The following is a 17,210-nucleotide window of genomic DNA, read 5'->3' as shown; positions in this document are numbered from 1 at the left end:
TCCCCAGGACCCACGTTAGCCAGATGCACAAGGGGGTGCACGTGTCTGGAATTTGTTTGCAGTGGCTGGAAGCCCTGGCACACCCATTCTCTCTCTCTCTCTCTCTCTCTCTCTCTCTCTCTCTCTCTCTGTCACTCTCAAATAAATAAATAAAAATGAAAAAAAAAATTAAAAAAGAAAGTTTAAAATTTATAGAGAAGAGAAAAATAGGTCATCCTAATTCAAGTTATATTAAACTAGCTGGTGGGTGCAGGAAAGAATTAATTTTCATGTAATTAGAAGAGGATTCTACAAGAATATGCATTAAATTCACTAACTCATTTCCTCATTCACTTAGTATTTGCCTGCAACATTCCAAGTACTATTGGTCTCTGAAAATGCTCAGATGAGGTGCAAGAAGATAGAGTTTTTATTTACAGGGAGCTCAAACTTAGACTCCCATTAGTACACACACACATTAGAGCATGTTCTAAAGACCAATGTTACTGTCAGAGTACTATGACAGATGATCTGTCTTTACTTTTCCTGGTTTAGATAGTGACAGTATCATTTCTGTTACCATTTTCACTCTGAATACCTCATCTTTTAAAGAATGAAACCAGAGAAAAATCAAATAACAATGTATAGACTTGTATTTCCCCAAGTCTGAAGATCAGAAACACAGTACCTGGTTGGTCTATCACTCTTAAGAAATGCTCAGACCCTACATTTTACTTAGCACAGCATTAGCAAGCATTAGCCACTCCTTGTCTTGTTTAAAATGTAATGCTTAGTTCAGAAAATGAGTAAAAGATAATCCAAACACCTCGTTAAAGTGAATACCTCATTAAGCTTTCATTGTTATTGGTTCATGATTGCTGTTTGGTTTTTCCCTAGTTTGAATGGTCGGTTTTTTATCAAGTTATGTTTTTTTTTCCCCCTTTTCTTTTCACTTGTATACACAAATTCAACTTGGTTTAGATTTTAAGGCATCTCTTCTTCACTCATAGACATCTTATTCCATTTCTCTAGAGAAATACTGGCCACTTCTTAATTCGATTAATATCAATAAACATGTATGGAATGACCACCTAGAGCTTTCCAGATTCAAAGGTGGGTAAATTACAGTCCATTTCGTCAATAAGCTTACAATGTATAGTGTAGTACAAAAAAAGTTTCAAAACAGAAACAATTGACAGGTCAAAGAAAATTACCATTATGTGCCCAAATAGGCTTCCAAATTATCTGTGTGCTAAGAACAATGCTTCATTAAGTTACTCATTTTCTCTGGTTCCAGCAGCTCAGTCAGAGGGAGGGGAAATGGTCCTTTGATTGCATTGTGTTGTCCCTGTCTCACATAAGAGCCAAACAAATACATTTTTACACTAGCAGAGAATTCCTGTCTTTAATACCAAAGAACTTCCATGATCTTTTTTCCTCGATCAGGGATCTATATGCAATCAGTCAGTGTAAAAACTTTATTTTGGGCTGGAGAGATGGCTTAGCAACCTAAGCGCTTGCCAGTGAAGCCCCTAAGGACCCTGGTTGGAGGATCGATTCCCCAGGACCCATGTTAGCCAGTTGCACAAGGGAGCGCACACGTCTGGAGTTCGTTTGCAATGGCTAGAAGCCCTGGCGCACCCATTCTCTCTCTCGCCCCCCCCCCCTCTCTCTCTCTCTCTCTCTCTCTCTCTCTCTCTGTGTGTGTGTGTGTGTGTGTGTGTGTGTGTGTCTTTCTCTCTCTGTGTGTCTGTCACTCTCAAATAAACAAATAAAAATAAACAAAAAAAAATTTTTTTAAACTTCATTTTATCATAACCCAATGCTATCTTGAAGTCTGTCTTATAGAGTCAGAACATATAGCTTTTACGCACTTAGAGAAGGATATATGTGTATTACAAAATTCATACTATATGTGATATGATGCATATCATATATTACATATTCATGCACATGTATATACACACCCCATAACTCCAAATACAACAATATAAACCTTGATATTCTAAAGATACAATGTAGGAGAAATCTCAGTAACCAGAGAAAATAAAAGAAATAAATCCTTTTGGGCCGGAGGGATGGATTAATGATTAAGGTGTTTGCCAGCAAAGCCAAAGGTCCCAGGTTCAATTCCCTAAGACCCACATTAGCCAGATGCACAAGGGGGTGCATGTGTCTAGAGTTCATTTTCAGTGGCTGGAGGCCCTGGCATGCCCATTCTCTCTCTCTCTCTCTCCCTCTTTCTCTGTCAAATAAATAGTAGAATATAAAAAATAAAGAAAGAAATCTTGTTGACAAACTTCATAGACAATGTAAAAGCACCATGCTATTTTATAAAGCTTAACATTTTCAGACAAACCTTGTTTAGTTCTTACTTCTACACTATTTACTGGATGAATAAGCCTAATTTAATGTCTAAGGACTCTGAAATAACTTACATTGAAGATTTTTCTGAATTAAACAGGATCCATATTAGGAAATGGATACATATCATGTTTTCTCTTACAAATGTTTTAGAGTAATTCGGAAGGTTCTGAGGCTGCTGCATTTAGTTACTGACAGCCAGTTGCAGGAAAAACGGTCTCTCCTTCCCTGCAGAATTGTGCCTTATGCTGAAGATACATACCCAGATGCTGTCTTCTTGTCGATATTGTTTCCAGTTCCTTCCACTGTCACTGAACATCAGGAGGTAGCTGGTTACCCAGTTGGAGCTCCCATATCCCCCTTGGGTGGCCACAGAGGTGATCTCCATTCTCTCCCCAAGGTCAATCTGCAACCACTGGTACTTGTTCGACACAAGTGGAGACCAGCCACCAGCTCCTTTAGTGAAAATAGAAGAAAATTGAGAGAGAAGTATTCATTAACTATTTGTTAGGAGAGCAGAAATGCTGGTAAGACTATATGGAGTTGAGAAATTCAAATAGAAAAGCAAAAATGTTGTGTGCTCATGTAGTTTCTGTTCATTTCTAGGTATTAGAGTCTCCACACAGTGGGGAGAACTAGAGTCCAAATGCGACACATGAAAGGCCATGTCAGAGCTTGGCAGCAACATGTTCTCTACCCACTGGCATGAATGAGTAATGGTTTGGCGTTTGAACCCTTTGCCCAGAGGTGAATAGAAAGGGAAAACTTCTACTGCTGATGAAACTAGCAAAGTTCCTCTAGATGTTTAGATTTCTTAGAGAAGGAAATAAAGTTCATTGTTAAGCCTTAGAAAACAAAGATGGTCCAGGAATACCCTGTTCTCAAGACATTTACAGCTTCATAGGAGAAACAGACATTGCAAAGCATGTTTGAAGCACACCCATGTTTTCATTAATGGTAAGATATTGTGCAGGCAACCATAATGCAAAGAAAGAAAAATAGTTCTATGTGGTGATGACAGAGTGAGTTTGCAACAGAACATGAGAAAAGATGGTTAAATTTTATATTGTAAGCTAGCTATTAAAGATAGTCATCTTTGTAACTAGCCATGGCTAGAATATATAAGTCACTGAGATGGACACACTAAAAAGAACTTCCATCAAGACAGTTTACTAGCACTCCCCTGCCTGAGCTGGGAAAGGAGGAAGGGGAGAAATAAAACGTTACAAAGCAAGCTGTCCTTGAGCAGTTGGAGTAAAAGCTAGGTGTCTGGTGTTTACTCAAGGAAATATGGATGAGTAGAATTTACTATTTTATTTTCTCCAATACATGTGGAATTTTTGTAGTATTGCTCATGTCCATCCTTTCAAGATGCTTCAGGATGTGTGTCCTTGCATTCCACCTTGTTTGAGGCAAGATCTCATTTATTGTTTTGCTGCTATGAACACCAGACTAGCTGGTTCATAAGCTTTGGGACTCTCCTGACTCTGACTCCCATTGCTCTAGGCATCTTGAGATGACAGATGCATGTGATACTTAAATCTGGATTAACTTGGGTTCTAGACATATAAACTCTGCTTGTACAGCAAGCACATTTAACCACTGATCCATCTCCATAGTCCCATTTTTTTCAGCTTATATAATAATTTGGGGACTTATTTTGTGAATTTGTTATTTGGTTTATTTTAAATATTGATATTGCTGATCAAGTAACATAGGTAAAATCAGTGTAATAGGGCTTGGCACATTCTACAATCCATATTTACTTAGATTTGATTTCATTTTCAATATATCCTAAAACATAATGCCATCATATAATACCCCAAATAAGAATATTAGTCTGTGAGTTCTTTCCTCCATTCTCTCGCCACTCACCTTAAAGCTCTGGTAATAAGGTCTAAACTTTTACATAGAGATTGACATTAATTTTGCTAAGATAAGGCTGTGTCCTGCTCTATGTTATTCCATATTGGGTAAAGCAGTATTGTGTTTTGTGTTGTTTTGTTTTCAGCTGTGCCTTTCCAGGAAAAACTCCATTTTGCAATCAGTATTCAACTCCATCTTAAGGATGGAGAATGACTCTGTACGTTGGTGGACAAGACACAGAAACAATAGCATCAAACTAACACCACCATACAACACAGGCTGATGATCATCTCATTCCTAAAAGCAGCAAGCATGCCACCCTATAAACTTGTCAAGTAAATAGAAATTGTTAGAGCACTTGGCATATTAAAATCAGATAAGGAAAAGCAGACCTGAGAACTTATCACACACACACACACATACCAGACTAAGGAGAGCATCAACGACTTCACATGGATCCCACAAGAAGAGGAAACCTAACACTGCAATGCAATGGCCCAAAATCAAGAGATTTTCAGGCAGACAACTCCCAATGTCCCATGCGCTTAAACTTGGCTCTGCCCCCTCTGTCGACATGGCATACTCGAGTTTTCACCTACCGCCCATCCTTCCGCCAGGACCTGGTCCTGCCCCTCGCCTCTGAGGCTCCACACCTCACTTTGGCAGAGCTGCAGGAGCATGTGAGCAGGCAGTGGCCTGACCAGCAGTATCCACACCTCTAGCAGACCTCCAGATGGAGTATTTACCTGACCCCTGCTGAGACTCTGCATCCCTATCTCTTTCCCAGTAAAGCTTCTTAGGCCTCTCTGAAGCTCCTTGACCTCTGCCATAGCTGTTTTAACCCTTGGTAGCCATTCTGTACACACACACACACACACACACACACACACACACACACACACATATATAGCAATATTTACTGTATGAATTGTAATCTGTGCTCTGAGAGTTAATATCAGTAATTAGCATGGGAATTTAAAAAAAAAAAACACACTGTATTTGCCTCAGCCTAAATTTCAAGGAAAGCAGAACTACTTGGCAAATTGCTACCAACAAAACCTCCATACCTTGTGAATTTGTTGTTATTCAATAAATTCCGACAGCTGGGAAAGACACAAATGTGTTCTGTGTTTCTGACATGGCATGCTCATGACATTTATATACAATTTTTATTTGAGTGTTATTTTGACATCTGTGACCTATTTCTGAAACCTTGAGTCAAACAACACTAGCTCAAAGAAAGACACAGTAAATCTTGCTTTTCTGCTGGGGCACATGCCGTTATGGCACCTGAAGGAACACAACAGCTGTGTTGACCACTGTTTCATAAGATTTAAAGATTCTTTCAATGGTAGAACAAGCACAATAACATTCCCATCCATGAAAGACATAGTTCCTCTGATGATGCTCCAGCTCATTATCCTGTCCTAGGGATCACTTTTGCATAGTATGTGGGGTGAAGTTACTAGGCTTTGTAGATTAGGTAGTTTAATACTTTGTCTAGGATGTTCTGAGCCATGTATGCCTCTAGCTATTAGCTGGCTCCCATCTGATTAGAACTGATATACAGTGACCCACAATGGTGAAAGTCTGATAATGGAAGTGGTATGATATTACATAATCAGCTGCTCTAGAAAGAAAACTGACTGGTCTCTTGTAAGGCCTCAAAACTGACATAAAGTAACATTTGAGAAGTTATAACAGGGGTTTGGGGAGCTGGGGGCCTGGTGCACCAATAAGAGTTCTTGTTTCACAAGCATGAAGACCCAGCACTCCTCCTTTAAAAAACAAGTATGCTATCAATAGTGTATCCTGCAAGTAATACAATTGACCAACCAGGCAAGATGTGCCCACTGGGTCAATAGCAGCATGACTCTTAGGGGAGTAATCCCTGATGTCTGATTAGATTCCACAAGGGGGAATGCATGGGTGGTACTGAAAACCTAGTCAAAAGCCTATGTAGGCCAGGTGTAGGGCCATTGCCTTTAAGCCCAGCAGTCAGGAGGCAGAGGTAGAGGATGGGCTATGAGTTTGAGGCCAGCCTGAGACTACATAGTGAATTCCAGGTCAGCCTGGGCTAGACTGAGTCCCTATCTTCTAAAACAAAACAAAGGCCTATGGAGGCTGGACAGATGGCTTACTGGCTAAGGTGTTTGCCTTTTCAGCCTAAGGATTCAGGCTCCCAGAACCTATGTAAGCCAGATATAAAAGATGGCTCATGCATCTGGTGTTCATTTACAGTGGCTTAGAAGCCCTGGCACACCATTCTCTCCCCCTCCCTCCTCTCTCTCTCTTTCTATCTCTCTTATAAATAAATGAATAAATATAAGTAATAATTTTTTAAAAGCTTACAGCTGGGAAGAACATAAGCCCTAGAATGGAAGCTATGACTGTTGATTGATTTCTAAATGGATATGTTGGGCCCATCAGTGTCCTCTCAATATTTACGTTTATGCCTATAGGTTAGTGCTACTCTCACTTTTCATTAGAGAAACTTTTTTTTTTTTTCAGATGGTGGTAACTCCTGGGGAGACTCAAAACCCATCAAAGTGCTGAGGAGAAACGATATTTTAGTCTTCAGCACTAAATGAGACGTTTGTATCATACCCTTCAAGACTCAGGGAACATTGTAGAAGAGACAAGAAGAATGTAAGAATCAAAAAATGTGTACAAATGCAATGGAATGCTATCTTCCCCACATGAGGTGGTCATCGCATTCATGAATGCACAGCCACTGTGGTTGCTTGCACAAGGCCTGCATAATATTGGACTCATCAGTATTCTGTCATGGATGAAGAAGGAGAGCAAAAAATAATCAAAGCAGACAATGGATGAGTTACAAATAAGAGGGGGTTGAGTGAACGGGAAATGGAGAGGGAGAATAAAGGAAGTAATGAGATAGGTTTAGGATCAAAATAGACTTTGTACATGAAAATTGTCAATAAAAAGTTAAAAATATGGTTGGAGAGATGGCTTAGTGGCTGAGGTACTTGCCTTTGAAGCTTAAAGATACATGTTCAATTCCCCAGTATCCACATAAGCCAGATGTACATAGCAGTGCATGTGTCCTGAGTTCATTTTCAGTGGCTAGAGGCAGTAGCATACCCATTCTCTCCCTCTCACTCTTGCTCTCTTAAATAAATAAATAAACTTTCTTAAAGTTAAAAATAAAGGAATGGGGCTGGAGAGATGGCTTAGCAGTTAAGCACTTGCCTGTGAAGCGTAAGGACCCCAGTTCGAGGCTTGATTCCCCAGGATCCACGTTAGCCAGATGCACAAGGGGGCTCACGGGTCTGGAGTTCATTCACAGTGGCTGGAAACCTTGGCGCGTCCATTCTCTCTCTCTCTCTCTCTCTCTCTCTCTATCTGCCTCTTTCTCTCTCTGTCACTCTCAAATAAATAAAAATCTTTAATTTTTTTTAAATAAAGGAATGGCTATGTAACTTCACAGTTTATGGGAGAAGAGACAGGATTGCTGGATATCCCTTGTCAACTAATGTAATCAAAAATGGGAGACTAAAGGCTAACAGCAAAACTCTGCCTCAGAAAAATGAGGTAGAAGAGTGTTAGCGGACACCCAGAATCATTCCTTGGCCTCCTCTGAGGGTGAATCTCTGCTTGTTAACATGAAGGATTTCTAGTCACCAGGGAAATGAATCTCTTTGCATGTCTGTGAGGGATTTTTCTAGATTGGGACTTACCCTGTTATCATCATCCCATGGCTGGATTCCCTGATTGCTGATAAAGGAGAAAGGCAGTTGAGCAGTCAGCCTGCCTCACTCTCTACTTCCTCCAGGCTGGTCTGTAAACGTGATGTCAGTGTCCGCCTCATGCCAGGCTTTCCCTACCTTTATGGACTTCCCTTCAAAACTGTAAGTCAAAAATAACCCCTTTCCTTCCTTAAGCTGCTTCTGGTCATGTTTGTTATCCAAGAAATGATATAGTGCCAGGTATACCTCCATACCCATGTGCAGATACCACAGACACAAACATATATACCAACACATACTGCACCCCCAAATACACACCAAAAATATTGTGGCAATGTCCTCTATTGATGGCACTTCATTTATTCTTGATTGTGTTAGGGTGTGATTCTCAATAATTTTTACAGTACTGCTTTTAAATAGATGCCTTTATAAATTTCTTTTTCTCAAGGTGAATCATGTTCAGAATATTATTCTACTCCACAAATATAAAAGTACCTTGCTATTTATTTGTGGACTTAAAATATGTGCACATGGTGAAAACTGTTGGTGTGTTTTCACTTTTATTTTTCTCTGAATTTGCCATTGAAGAACGTGTGATTTGGGAGTGAAGTTTTCTTGGTCACCAAAACCAATAACTTTATTTATATTAGAGTAGAATATTAACCATATTTTAAGCAAGAGAGCTAATAGAGTAGACATGCGCATTGTTTGAATTTGGCTTGGCTTAGTGTTGTTTGTTTAACACTCTTGTCTTCTGTCCATAAGGGGAATTCTTACTCCTGCCATCTGTTATTTGCTTGGAAGTTGTTCTTGAAAGATCTGAAGTACACCTTATAAAGTACTCAACCACAAATAGTTCAGAAAATTCTTGAACCCTATTGGGAACTACTTCTATCATATTATTTTTGAATCTGAGCCAACACTTCCTCCACACTTCATTTCTTAGGGTGCAATGAGACAACATTCATCCTTCTCCACTTGTTCTCTACTATAGTGCAACTTAGTGTTTATTGAACAAGTGAGGACTTGATGTTAGGCACTCTGAAGCACTGTGATCTAATTCTCAAAGAAAACTATTTAGTATAAAGATGAGTCAGGCACAGAGAACTTGAACATCCTGTCCTTGCCCATGGAGCAGGCAAGAGGCAAAATGCTCGATAAGGACATAAAAGTGCCTCTCTGTCATCTTGTTGTGACATTTTGTGAGAATTGGAGTTCCCAGTAAATGGAGGAAAAAATGGAGCTAAGGGTGGTCAAAATCCTTAGCTACCAGACTGCAGCAGCAACATTCTTCTCTCTTGCTTAACAAAGCGCCATGTCTTAAACACAGCACATGACAGGGGTAGTGAAGGTATGAGTATTTCCTTTCACTGCCCTCTCTAATCTTACAACTCCACTTCAGGGCCTATTAAAAGCTTGGACTTGAAAGTCTTCTGGGGTCAGATATTAACCAAGTATCCTGGGTCTTCTTGCTATAATTGCATATCTCTCTAAATTTTTTAACCACTTTTTTTATAATGAAAATGTAGGAAAGGGAGGTGTCTGTAGGCAGCTGCCATCTTAACTTGGGTGTTCTACATGTGGAATTTTATCTGTGACAGCTCATACCTCTGAGAATATGCTGGCTAGTTTTCTTCTTGCTCCTTTTGGTTAATTTTAATGCTCTGAAATCAGTAATGAGGATACACTGGGTTCTTTTTAATCTGGAATATCATAGTATTTCAGTGCATCTTTATAGACCAGTACTTAACAAGCAAGCACTGCAGAACACAGCAAGGGAAAAAGAATCAGCGTAATGTAGGTAGGTTAAAATTGGATCGTCAATTCTCATCAGGAGGGAGAGGAGCCCCTCACTGACCATTCCCTCTTGCCAGCATCTCTCACACTTACAGCCCCACTAGCCAACTTGAAACATTGGCAGTTAATTGACCTTGAACATTTCAATTTCTTACCTGTGGTGAAAAAGTACTACTGGTATGCAAATTAAGCTATCTCATTAACAAGGTACACTGATAAAGTAATGGAAATTCTGATGCTTCCAGGCTTTCCCAAGTAATTTCAGCAGGATAAGTCAGCCACGGGGAATTGAAAGATCCCGACTGGGTTTTATGCTGTGCAGCTCTGCACATGTGCATGGTATGAGTGTGTGATGGAATGTGCTTGTAACTTTAAGAAAAATGTTGAGTAGTGATGCAGAAGATGTAAGGCAGATATGGATAGATAATTGGCTGCTCTAAGAAAGCTAAGTGACAGGTGGGGTCAGTGGTGGATGAGATACAAATGCGGCTACAGTTGAGAGTTGCACCATGCTAGCCCTCTGGCCACTGCAGTTCTTGTTGGCTTTTGGAAGCATATCATCATTGTGTTGACTCTTTTAATAGAGAACGTGATGGGTATCTCCAACCAATTGTAAACTCCAAGTTAATATAAATAAAATAGTACAATGAATTCTTTATTTTGTTTATTAACTGGACCTTTCGGTGGCTGGACAAGTACTATTTATCCTGAATGTGCTTTTAATATGCTAATATATTCAACATCACAGTAAACCGATACCCCAATACCCAATAGATGAAACTAAAGACCATCTTTGCTGAATTCCATCTATCCTGTGGTTAGTAATAGTTAGCACAGAACACAAAGACAAAAGTCTTCTTCCTCCATTTCACTGTCTCCCCATATCCCAGGCTTCCTTCCAATCCATTTTTTTCTCTTGCCTTAGTCTTATTAGAAAGACAGCATAATAAAGTGACACACATCTATGCAGATGGGAACATTCCTTAACAATTCATATTTCAACCTGGAAACTCGCATTTGAAGATCATTGCTCCACATATAAGATTCCTGAACATTATAATAGTGCTATGAGAAGTAAGTGTGACTTTTTCTTCTTACGCATATGAACTCCCTGTTGATTGCCTGCACATTCAACAATCTTGACAGTGTGTGATGGTTGTAACTTTTTGAGTTGTGAAACTGATATTAATGATATTGTCTCTAACCAAAGGGTTGTGATCACAGTAAACTTGGGTCTTAAAAAAAAAATTAGTGACTGATTGAGCACAACACAGCATGTCTTTGATCTGTTGCCTACTACTTTTAAATGTCAGACTCTCATAGAATTGGCTTCTGTAATAAGATCTGTATGAATTAAGACAGAAAAGAAAACTAAAAATTATCAAGCACATGTTTTATGCCAAGTACACTACCAGAATTTGTGTGTGTCACATTACACTTCATTATTAAAACTACTAATGAGGTAAAATATGTTTATACGTTCTTCAAATAAATCTTAAGAATATTTAAATAAGGTAAGCAAATTTTCCTAATGTTATGAAAATACATTAATGTAGGTGAGGAAGTACTTATTTTAAAACTATTCAGGGCTAGAGAGATGGCTTAGAAGTTAAGTGCTTGCCTGTGAAGCCTAAGGACCCCGGCTCGAGGCTTGATTCCCCAGGACCCACGTTAGCCAGATGCACAAGGGGGCACTCTCATCTGGAGTTCATTTGCAGTGGCTGGAGGCCCTGACATGCCCATTCTCTCTCTTTCTTTCTATTTTCCTCTTTTTCTGTCTGTCACTCTCAAGTAAATAAATAAAAATGATTAAATAATTTAAAAAAATTCAAATCTGGGTATGACAGTTAAAAATTACTCCTTTTCATTCATTATTCCTTGAGTACTTGCCACTATGTGTCTCATAGTGGCATCATTTATCAAAGTATATTAAAATAATATTATATTTCATGTTATTTGGTTATAAGTACTATGGCTGGCTGAGTTATGCTTAAGCCTCATATATGAACTTGCTATTTAGCATCAACACTTACTGTTGATCTAGGAGGGATACCTTAAGTTTCAGGGAAGTGAAAGGAAAAAATACTCTTGTTTGAAGCCTTAAAATATAGATTTAAAAATCTACCACTTACCAATATTGTAAAAGACATAATTGTCACTTGTTGGGGTTATTTGTGGAGGTGACATGCCAAATTTATATCTGTGGAGCATACTTGGAAAGGATGGCTCACACTTCTTCCTCAAGAGGCTAAGTGTAGGACATAGATGTTCAAGGACACTAAACACAAGTGACCATAGTTGAATGACATTGCTAGCCACCATTAGGACATCTAAACTTCTAGAAAATAATTGGCTTAATTAAAATTGTCACAGGAAGGTTCCCTGCAAAGATAATTACATTTTTTTTCAAATATGATTTCACCTAGGTTTTCCCAAGAGTCTAAGTTTGCCAAGATCATTGTGATCTTGACGTTAAATTACAATGATTTAAGGAATGGAAAGAACATGGTGCCATTATTTTGTCTGGTTCCATTGAATGGTCTGTATTTTCTCTGTTGTAACCAGTTAGAGTGTTTTAATAGTTTAGTATGGCCAGTGTGGTTCTTTTTGTAGTAAGAAAATAAGACTATAGATAGCATCGACATTGCTACTTGTGTTTTCTTGGGTCCAAATCCAAGCTTTGCTGACTCTGGCCTCAGAGACTGTTCCAGGAATAGACCAAGTGACCCTGAGCCAGGCCTGTGAATCAATGCAAGGAACTGGCTGGGACTACTAGAGTTGGGATTGCTCTCCTGGGGAAAGTGACGAGATAGAGAGAGAAAGAGAATGTGGGCATCAAACTGTAGGAGCCCTTACAGATAGCCTAGTTCAGTGAAGGTAGCAGAGAGAGAAAAGCAGTGTGAACCGAGAACATGAGGCCGAGTTCTGAGCACATGGTCAGGAACCTGGCTCTGTTCCCTGTGTGTTCCACTTTTATGAGTTAGTCTTTATTTGTGCCAAAGCCACTGAGGATTGCTGCTTCAGCAATCCTCCTCTCTCTCTCCCATGTCATCACTGTTGCTGTAGCTGTAATGGATCCTTCCCATCACTATACTGTTATATCAGCTGCTGCTCTCTTCATTTTAAAAGGGAAAGACACTTCTCTTGACCACACTCTAGTTTTTTTCCCCCTTTTAATATTGACACTCTTCAAATGAGATATCACTCTTTCCAACTTTTCTCATCCCATCCACTCTTAAGCCAGCAGCAATCAAGTGTCTCCTTCCTGTGGCTCAACTCAATAACCTTTCAGTGATATTTACATTTCTCATCACTCTCAATGTCTTCATATATTTTCCTCATTTAGCTCCTGCAAAAGTTAACTCTTAGTTTTCTGCCTAGCTTATTCCTTCTCAATGTCACGGATGCTTCTTCTTTTTGTTTCTTATCACCTTTCACGGTTTCTCTGGTCTTGGTCTTTGGCTCTGTACTTGCTCTCTGACCCTTGCTCTGGGCTCCATAGATTTACTCAGGTGTCAAAAACACTCTTATTTATGTATCTGTCCACACTTCCCAAAATTCGACTTTTATATTCAACTTTCTCCTTAATAACATTTCCAAAACTTCCCTTACCCAGCTCTGGTGATGATAAGCCTTTCCTTCCAAAATTCTCAAGACAAGAAAAATTATGGAATCAGACTTGATTCTTTTATTTCTTATATATACTACTACCCAGCCTCTTGAAAATGCTGGTAATTCTACTCTACTCTCACCAATCCTGTTAGTTCTCCATGTTCATGGATATTTCTATCACTATAGTCTGGATCCTCGCAATATCTACCTAATAAGTCCCCCTTTCTACCTTTATCCACTGAGACCCTGATCTCTACAAACAGGTATAAAAATCCACCCCATATCTCCAGAGTAAGTATTTCACACAGACTGAAAAGGAAAGTTCTGGTTACATGTACCACAAAGTTATGACCTGTCTTACTTCAACCCCTCCCATTCATTTCTACTTTTCTTCTTCCAAACTGATATATTTTGAATGTGTCCCCTAAAGGTAATATGTTGTAGACTTAATTCCCAAATTCATATGCTGATATTTGAGGTAGGATTTTTGGGAGATGATTAAGATTAGATGAAGCTATGAAAGTGGATAAACATGATGGCATTTTTAGCTTTATAAGAAGAAGAGATACATACATGCCAGTACTATTAGCTCAGTTATGTTACAAGATGCCCTTCACCATATTATAACATAGCAAAAAACCCTCAGCAAAATCCAAGCACATATTAGAACTGTGAGTTAAAAAAAAAAAAAACACTCCTTTGTAATTTACCCAATCTGTATTACTGTGTTATATTCACATAAAGCAGAGTGAGACACAGGCTCATTCCTCTCCATTAACAACAGCCTTCTTGAGGGTTTTTTGGATAAACTGCTTGTAAGTCTCTTTCCCATCTCAGGAGCTTTGCCAAACCATTTTCTTTGCCTGTAACACTACTCTGTGGTGGTAAGCTAAATCTTTGCTGCTTCCAATTTGACTCAAAGCTTACCATCTCATAGAGGCACATGACTTCTAACTTTCCCTTTGAAAATTCTTCCACCCAGAGATCCTGCAGCTGTACATTTTCTCCTGAACCACTTGTTTCCATTGTTGTCAAGCATTTCTGTCTCTTAGTACAGCTTACAATGTTATTTACCGTATGTATTATTTCTTTTCTGTCTTGACCCTTAGAATATAATCTCTGAAGGGCCAAAAATCTTCGCTTATTGTATTCATTGACACATCCCAAGTTTCTAGTACATTGCCTGACACATAGTAGAGGCTAAATGAATTCATTCATTGATTAATGACAGATACACAGACTGAGAGCTATGCCATTGGGCAATTTCATCATTGGCCATTACTGAGTGTACTTACACAAATCTAAATCACCTAATCTATGAGACTATTACTCTATCTGTTATAACCATCATCATGCATGTAGCCCATTGTTGACTGAAACATTATGTAGCACATGTCTCTATTTCCTGCATAAAGAAATAAAAAAAATGCAGCCATATAAATATAAATACTGGCATTCATACAAACTGGTGGCAGAGGTAAAAAAAAAAAAAGGAGCTAAATTAAATAAAACAGGAAATCCTTTTCTTTGAAATACATTATTTTCAATGGAATGTGCAAATCAAAAATCTTAACATTTGGCCAGGACACATACACACAGCCTATCAACTGACTCATAGTTACCCAGTTGACTCACACAGATGCATCTATTGCTTTGTTTTTGAAATTCTGAATATGATGGAAAAGAGAGAGTTTTACACTTTATCTCCCCAATGAGGTTCTGAATTAATAATACCTCACTAAATTCACCTAGGTTTGAGTTCTTTGTTGTCAATCAATTTTCCCTCACAGCAAATTGGCAGACTGACTTACAATCCTTCTTGTCTTGCCAGATCAAACATTTCTGAGATCCTTTAATAATTCAGTGGATTGAAAAAGTAAATATTTATACCCTTTCTCTGTTCAAGAATTTTGATTTATATATTTGATTTGCAAATCTTATGACAGCCAAATTTCCTCTAGAAGTCTACAATAAAGTTTCAAACAACACCTAATACTTTGCCTTAATTGGTTTCTTTTCTTCACCACACCAAATTTTATTCTGTTCAAATTATTAGCATTGTTGAAATGGTTTTGAGTATATAATATCTAGAAATTCAGATGATAATCAAGGCTGCCTGTGGTCTAAGTCCATTATGATATTTGTCCAGAAGTTTCCATTTAGAGCTATTATAGGGAGACAGGTCATTTCAGTAAATGACATCACACATCAGAGAAAACCTGCTGGAAATGTCTCAAAGGTTTAAAGAACTTTTTTTTTTTTTTAGCTTTTCTACTTTTTTTTTATCTTCTCTAGCCAGACAGAGATGATAAGCTGTCATGGGCCAAATATCCTTATATCACTCCTTCTGGGTCAACAATCTGAAGTTACACAGCACAGCCAACAGACATCTTTTCCACATAATGGTTGGAAAAGTCAGCATTAACATGGTATACTATATCACCAGGGTAGAAAGTCCAAAACCAGTCCCAGATGTTAGATTGATTAAATCAGTTAGTATATTCCCTCTCTCTCTCTCTCTCCATATATATACATATATATATATATATATATATATATATATATATATATATATATATATATATATATACATACACATATATGTAGTGCCAGCCCAGAGCAGAGGTAAACATATGTATCATTACTTTAGATCAGAACATGATACTTGATTAGTATACTAAAGCATTTATATGTTTACCTGTGGGATGATGAATTGCTAAATTCAGTCTTAGATAACTATATTTTATTTAACTCCATAACCTATTCCTTTTTAGTATTAGTTTTTCTGTGGTCATTGTAATTTCACAAGTAGCAGGAAAAGTTACCAGTGATTTCTGACCAATATAGCCTTAATGTTTCCCCTCAGCTCATCTAAACCTCATGCAGCCTTCTGACTGTCTCCAGGTTCCTAGCTTCCCTTGTCATTTCTTTTACAAAACTTGCAGTGAGAGGTAGCTCTTATTCTGTTTGTTGGAGCATAAATCATCATACAGACTTTGCCAGTTCTATCATCCAAGGATGTCTTTCTTAAGCACCTAGGAGATATCCGTGTGAAAAGTAATCATCAACAAAAGGCAAGGTCCCTGTCTTCCAGGCTCTGTGGGAGATTAGAAGCCCAACTTCCTTGGGCTGCAATTAGAAAACAGATGGTCTGATCACGCGGCCCAGCTCCCTGCCACCAATGTCCTCCAGTACATTTCCACTAGCTCAGGCTAGCACTTCAGGAGACTTGTTTCAAGGACCTCACTTCAGTCTCTCTCCTCTACTGCCATAGACTTGACCTCTATTAAAACACTCTTCAATAAAGAGCTCCTGGTGTTGGTCCAGTGCATTTTTTCTTTGGTGGGACACTATTATTTTGTTTGGCTTCCTTAAAGCATACATTTTTCATCTTTCTACCAAATGAGTCATATTCTCCAGCAACCCAACCATTCAACAATGAGTTCTAAGAGATGAAGGGAAAGAATAACAAAGCCTTACTGTGAAGGGGGACCTGGCTGGGAACAAGGCAGAGGTATGCTACATTTCAGTCACAATACCCAATTGCTATTGCTATGTTCCTGTGCTATTAGCCAAAAGAGAATTTGAATAACAAAAAAAGAGCCATAGGCCTCACTTGACAAGGTAATGATTTGGCAGTTCAAGTCAACAAACAACCTCCATCGGAACTGACTCCATAATGCTCATCAGGGCACAAGGGTCCAATCAGCACTGCTGCTGTGGCCACTGCACCAAAGCTGTTGGATACCAAGAAATCATGCAAAGGCATCATTGTGTTCCTTATATAACAACTATCATTGGCGAAGGGGGAGGGCGGGGGGGAGTGGAAGAAAGGTTAGGAAATCAGGAAGAATTGACTGGGAGGGACTGATGTAATCAAAA

At 38.7% G+C, this 17,210-nt stretch overlaps 1 protein-coding gene across 2 annotated transcripts in view; it reads right to left on the bottom strand.

Moving 5' to 3' along the window:
* Positions 1–17,210, bottom strand: part of Cntnap4 (contactin associated protein family member 4) — a 312,074-nt gene that overhangs the window by 212,315 nt on the left and 82,549 nt on the right. For both annotated transcript variants that reach the window (XM_004659600.2, XM_045141713.1), the window contains exon 3: positions 2,606–2,799. In XM_004659600.2, the coding sequence (XP_004659657.1) occupies positions 2,606–2,799 (194 nt within the window). The remainder of the gene's footprint in view (positions 1–2,605; positions 2,800–17,210) is intronic.

Source organism: Jaculus jaculus, chromosome 1, assembly GCF_020740685.1.
Source record: "Jaculus jaculus isolate mJacJac1 chromosome 1, mJacJac1.mat.Y.cur, whole genome shotgun sequence".
NCBI lineage: Eukaryota > Metazoa > Chordata > Mammalia > Rodentia > Dipodidae > Jaculus > Jaculus jaculus.
The sequence above is the reverse complement of the archived record's forward strand: the minus strand, read 5'-3'. Positions and strand labels throughout refer to the sequence as shown.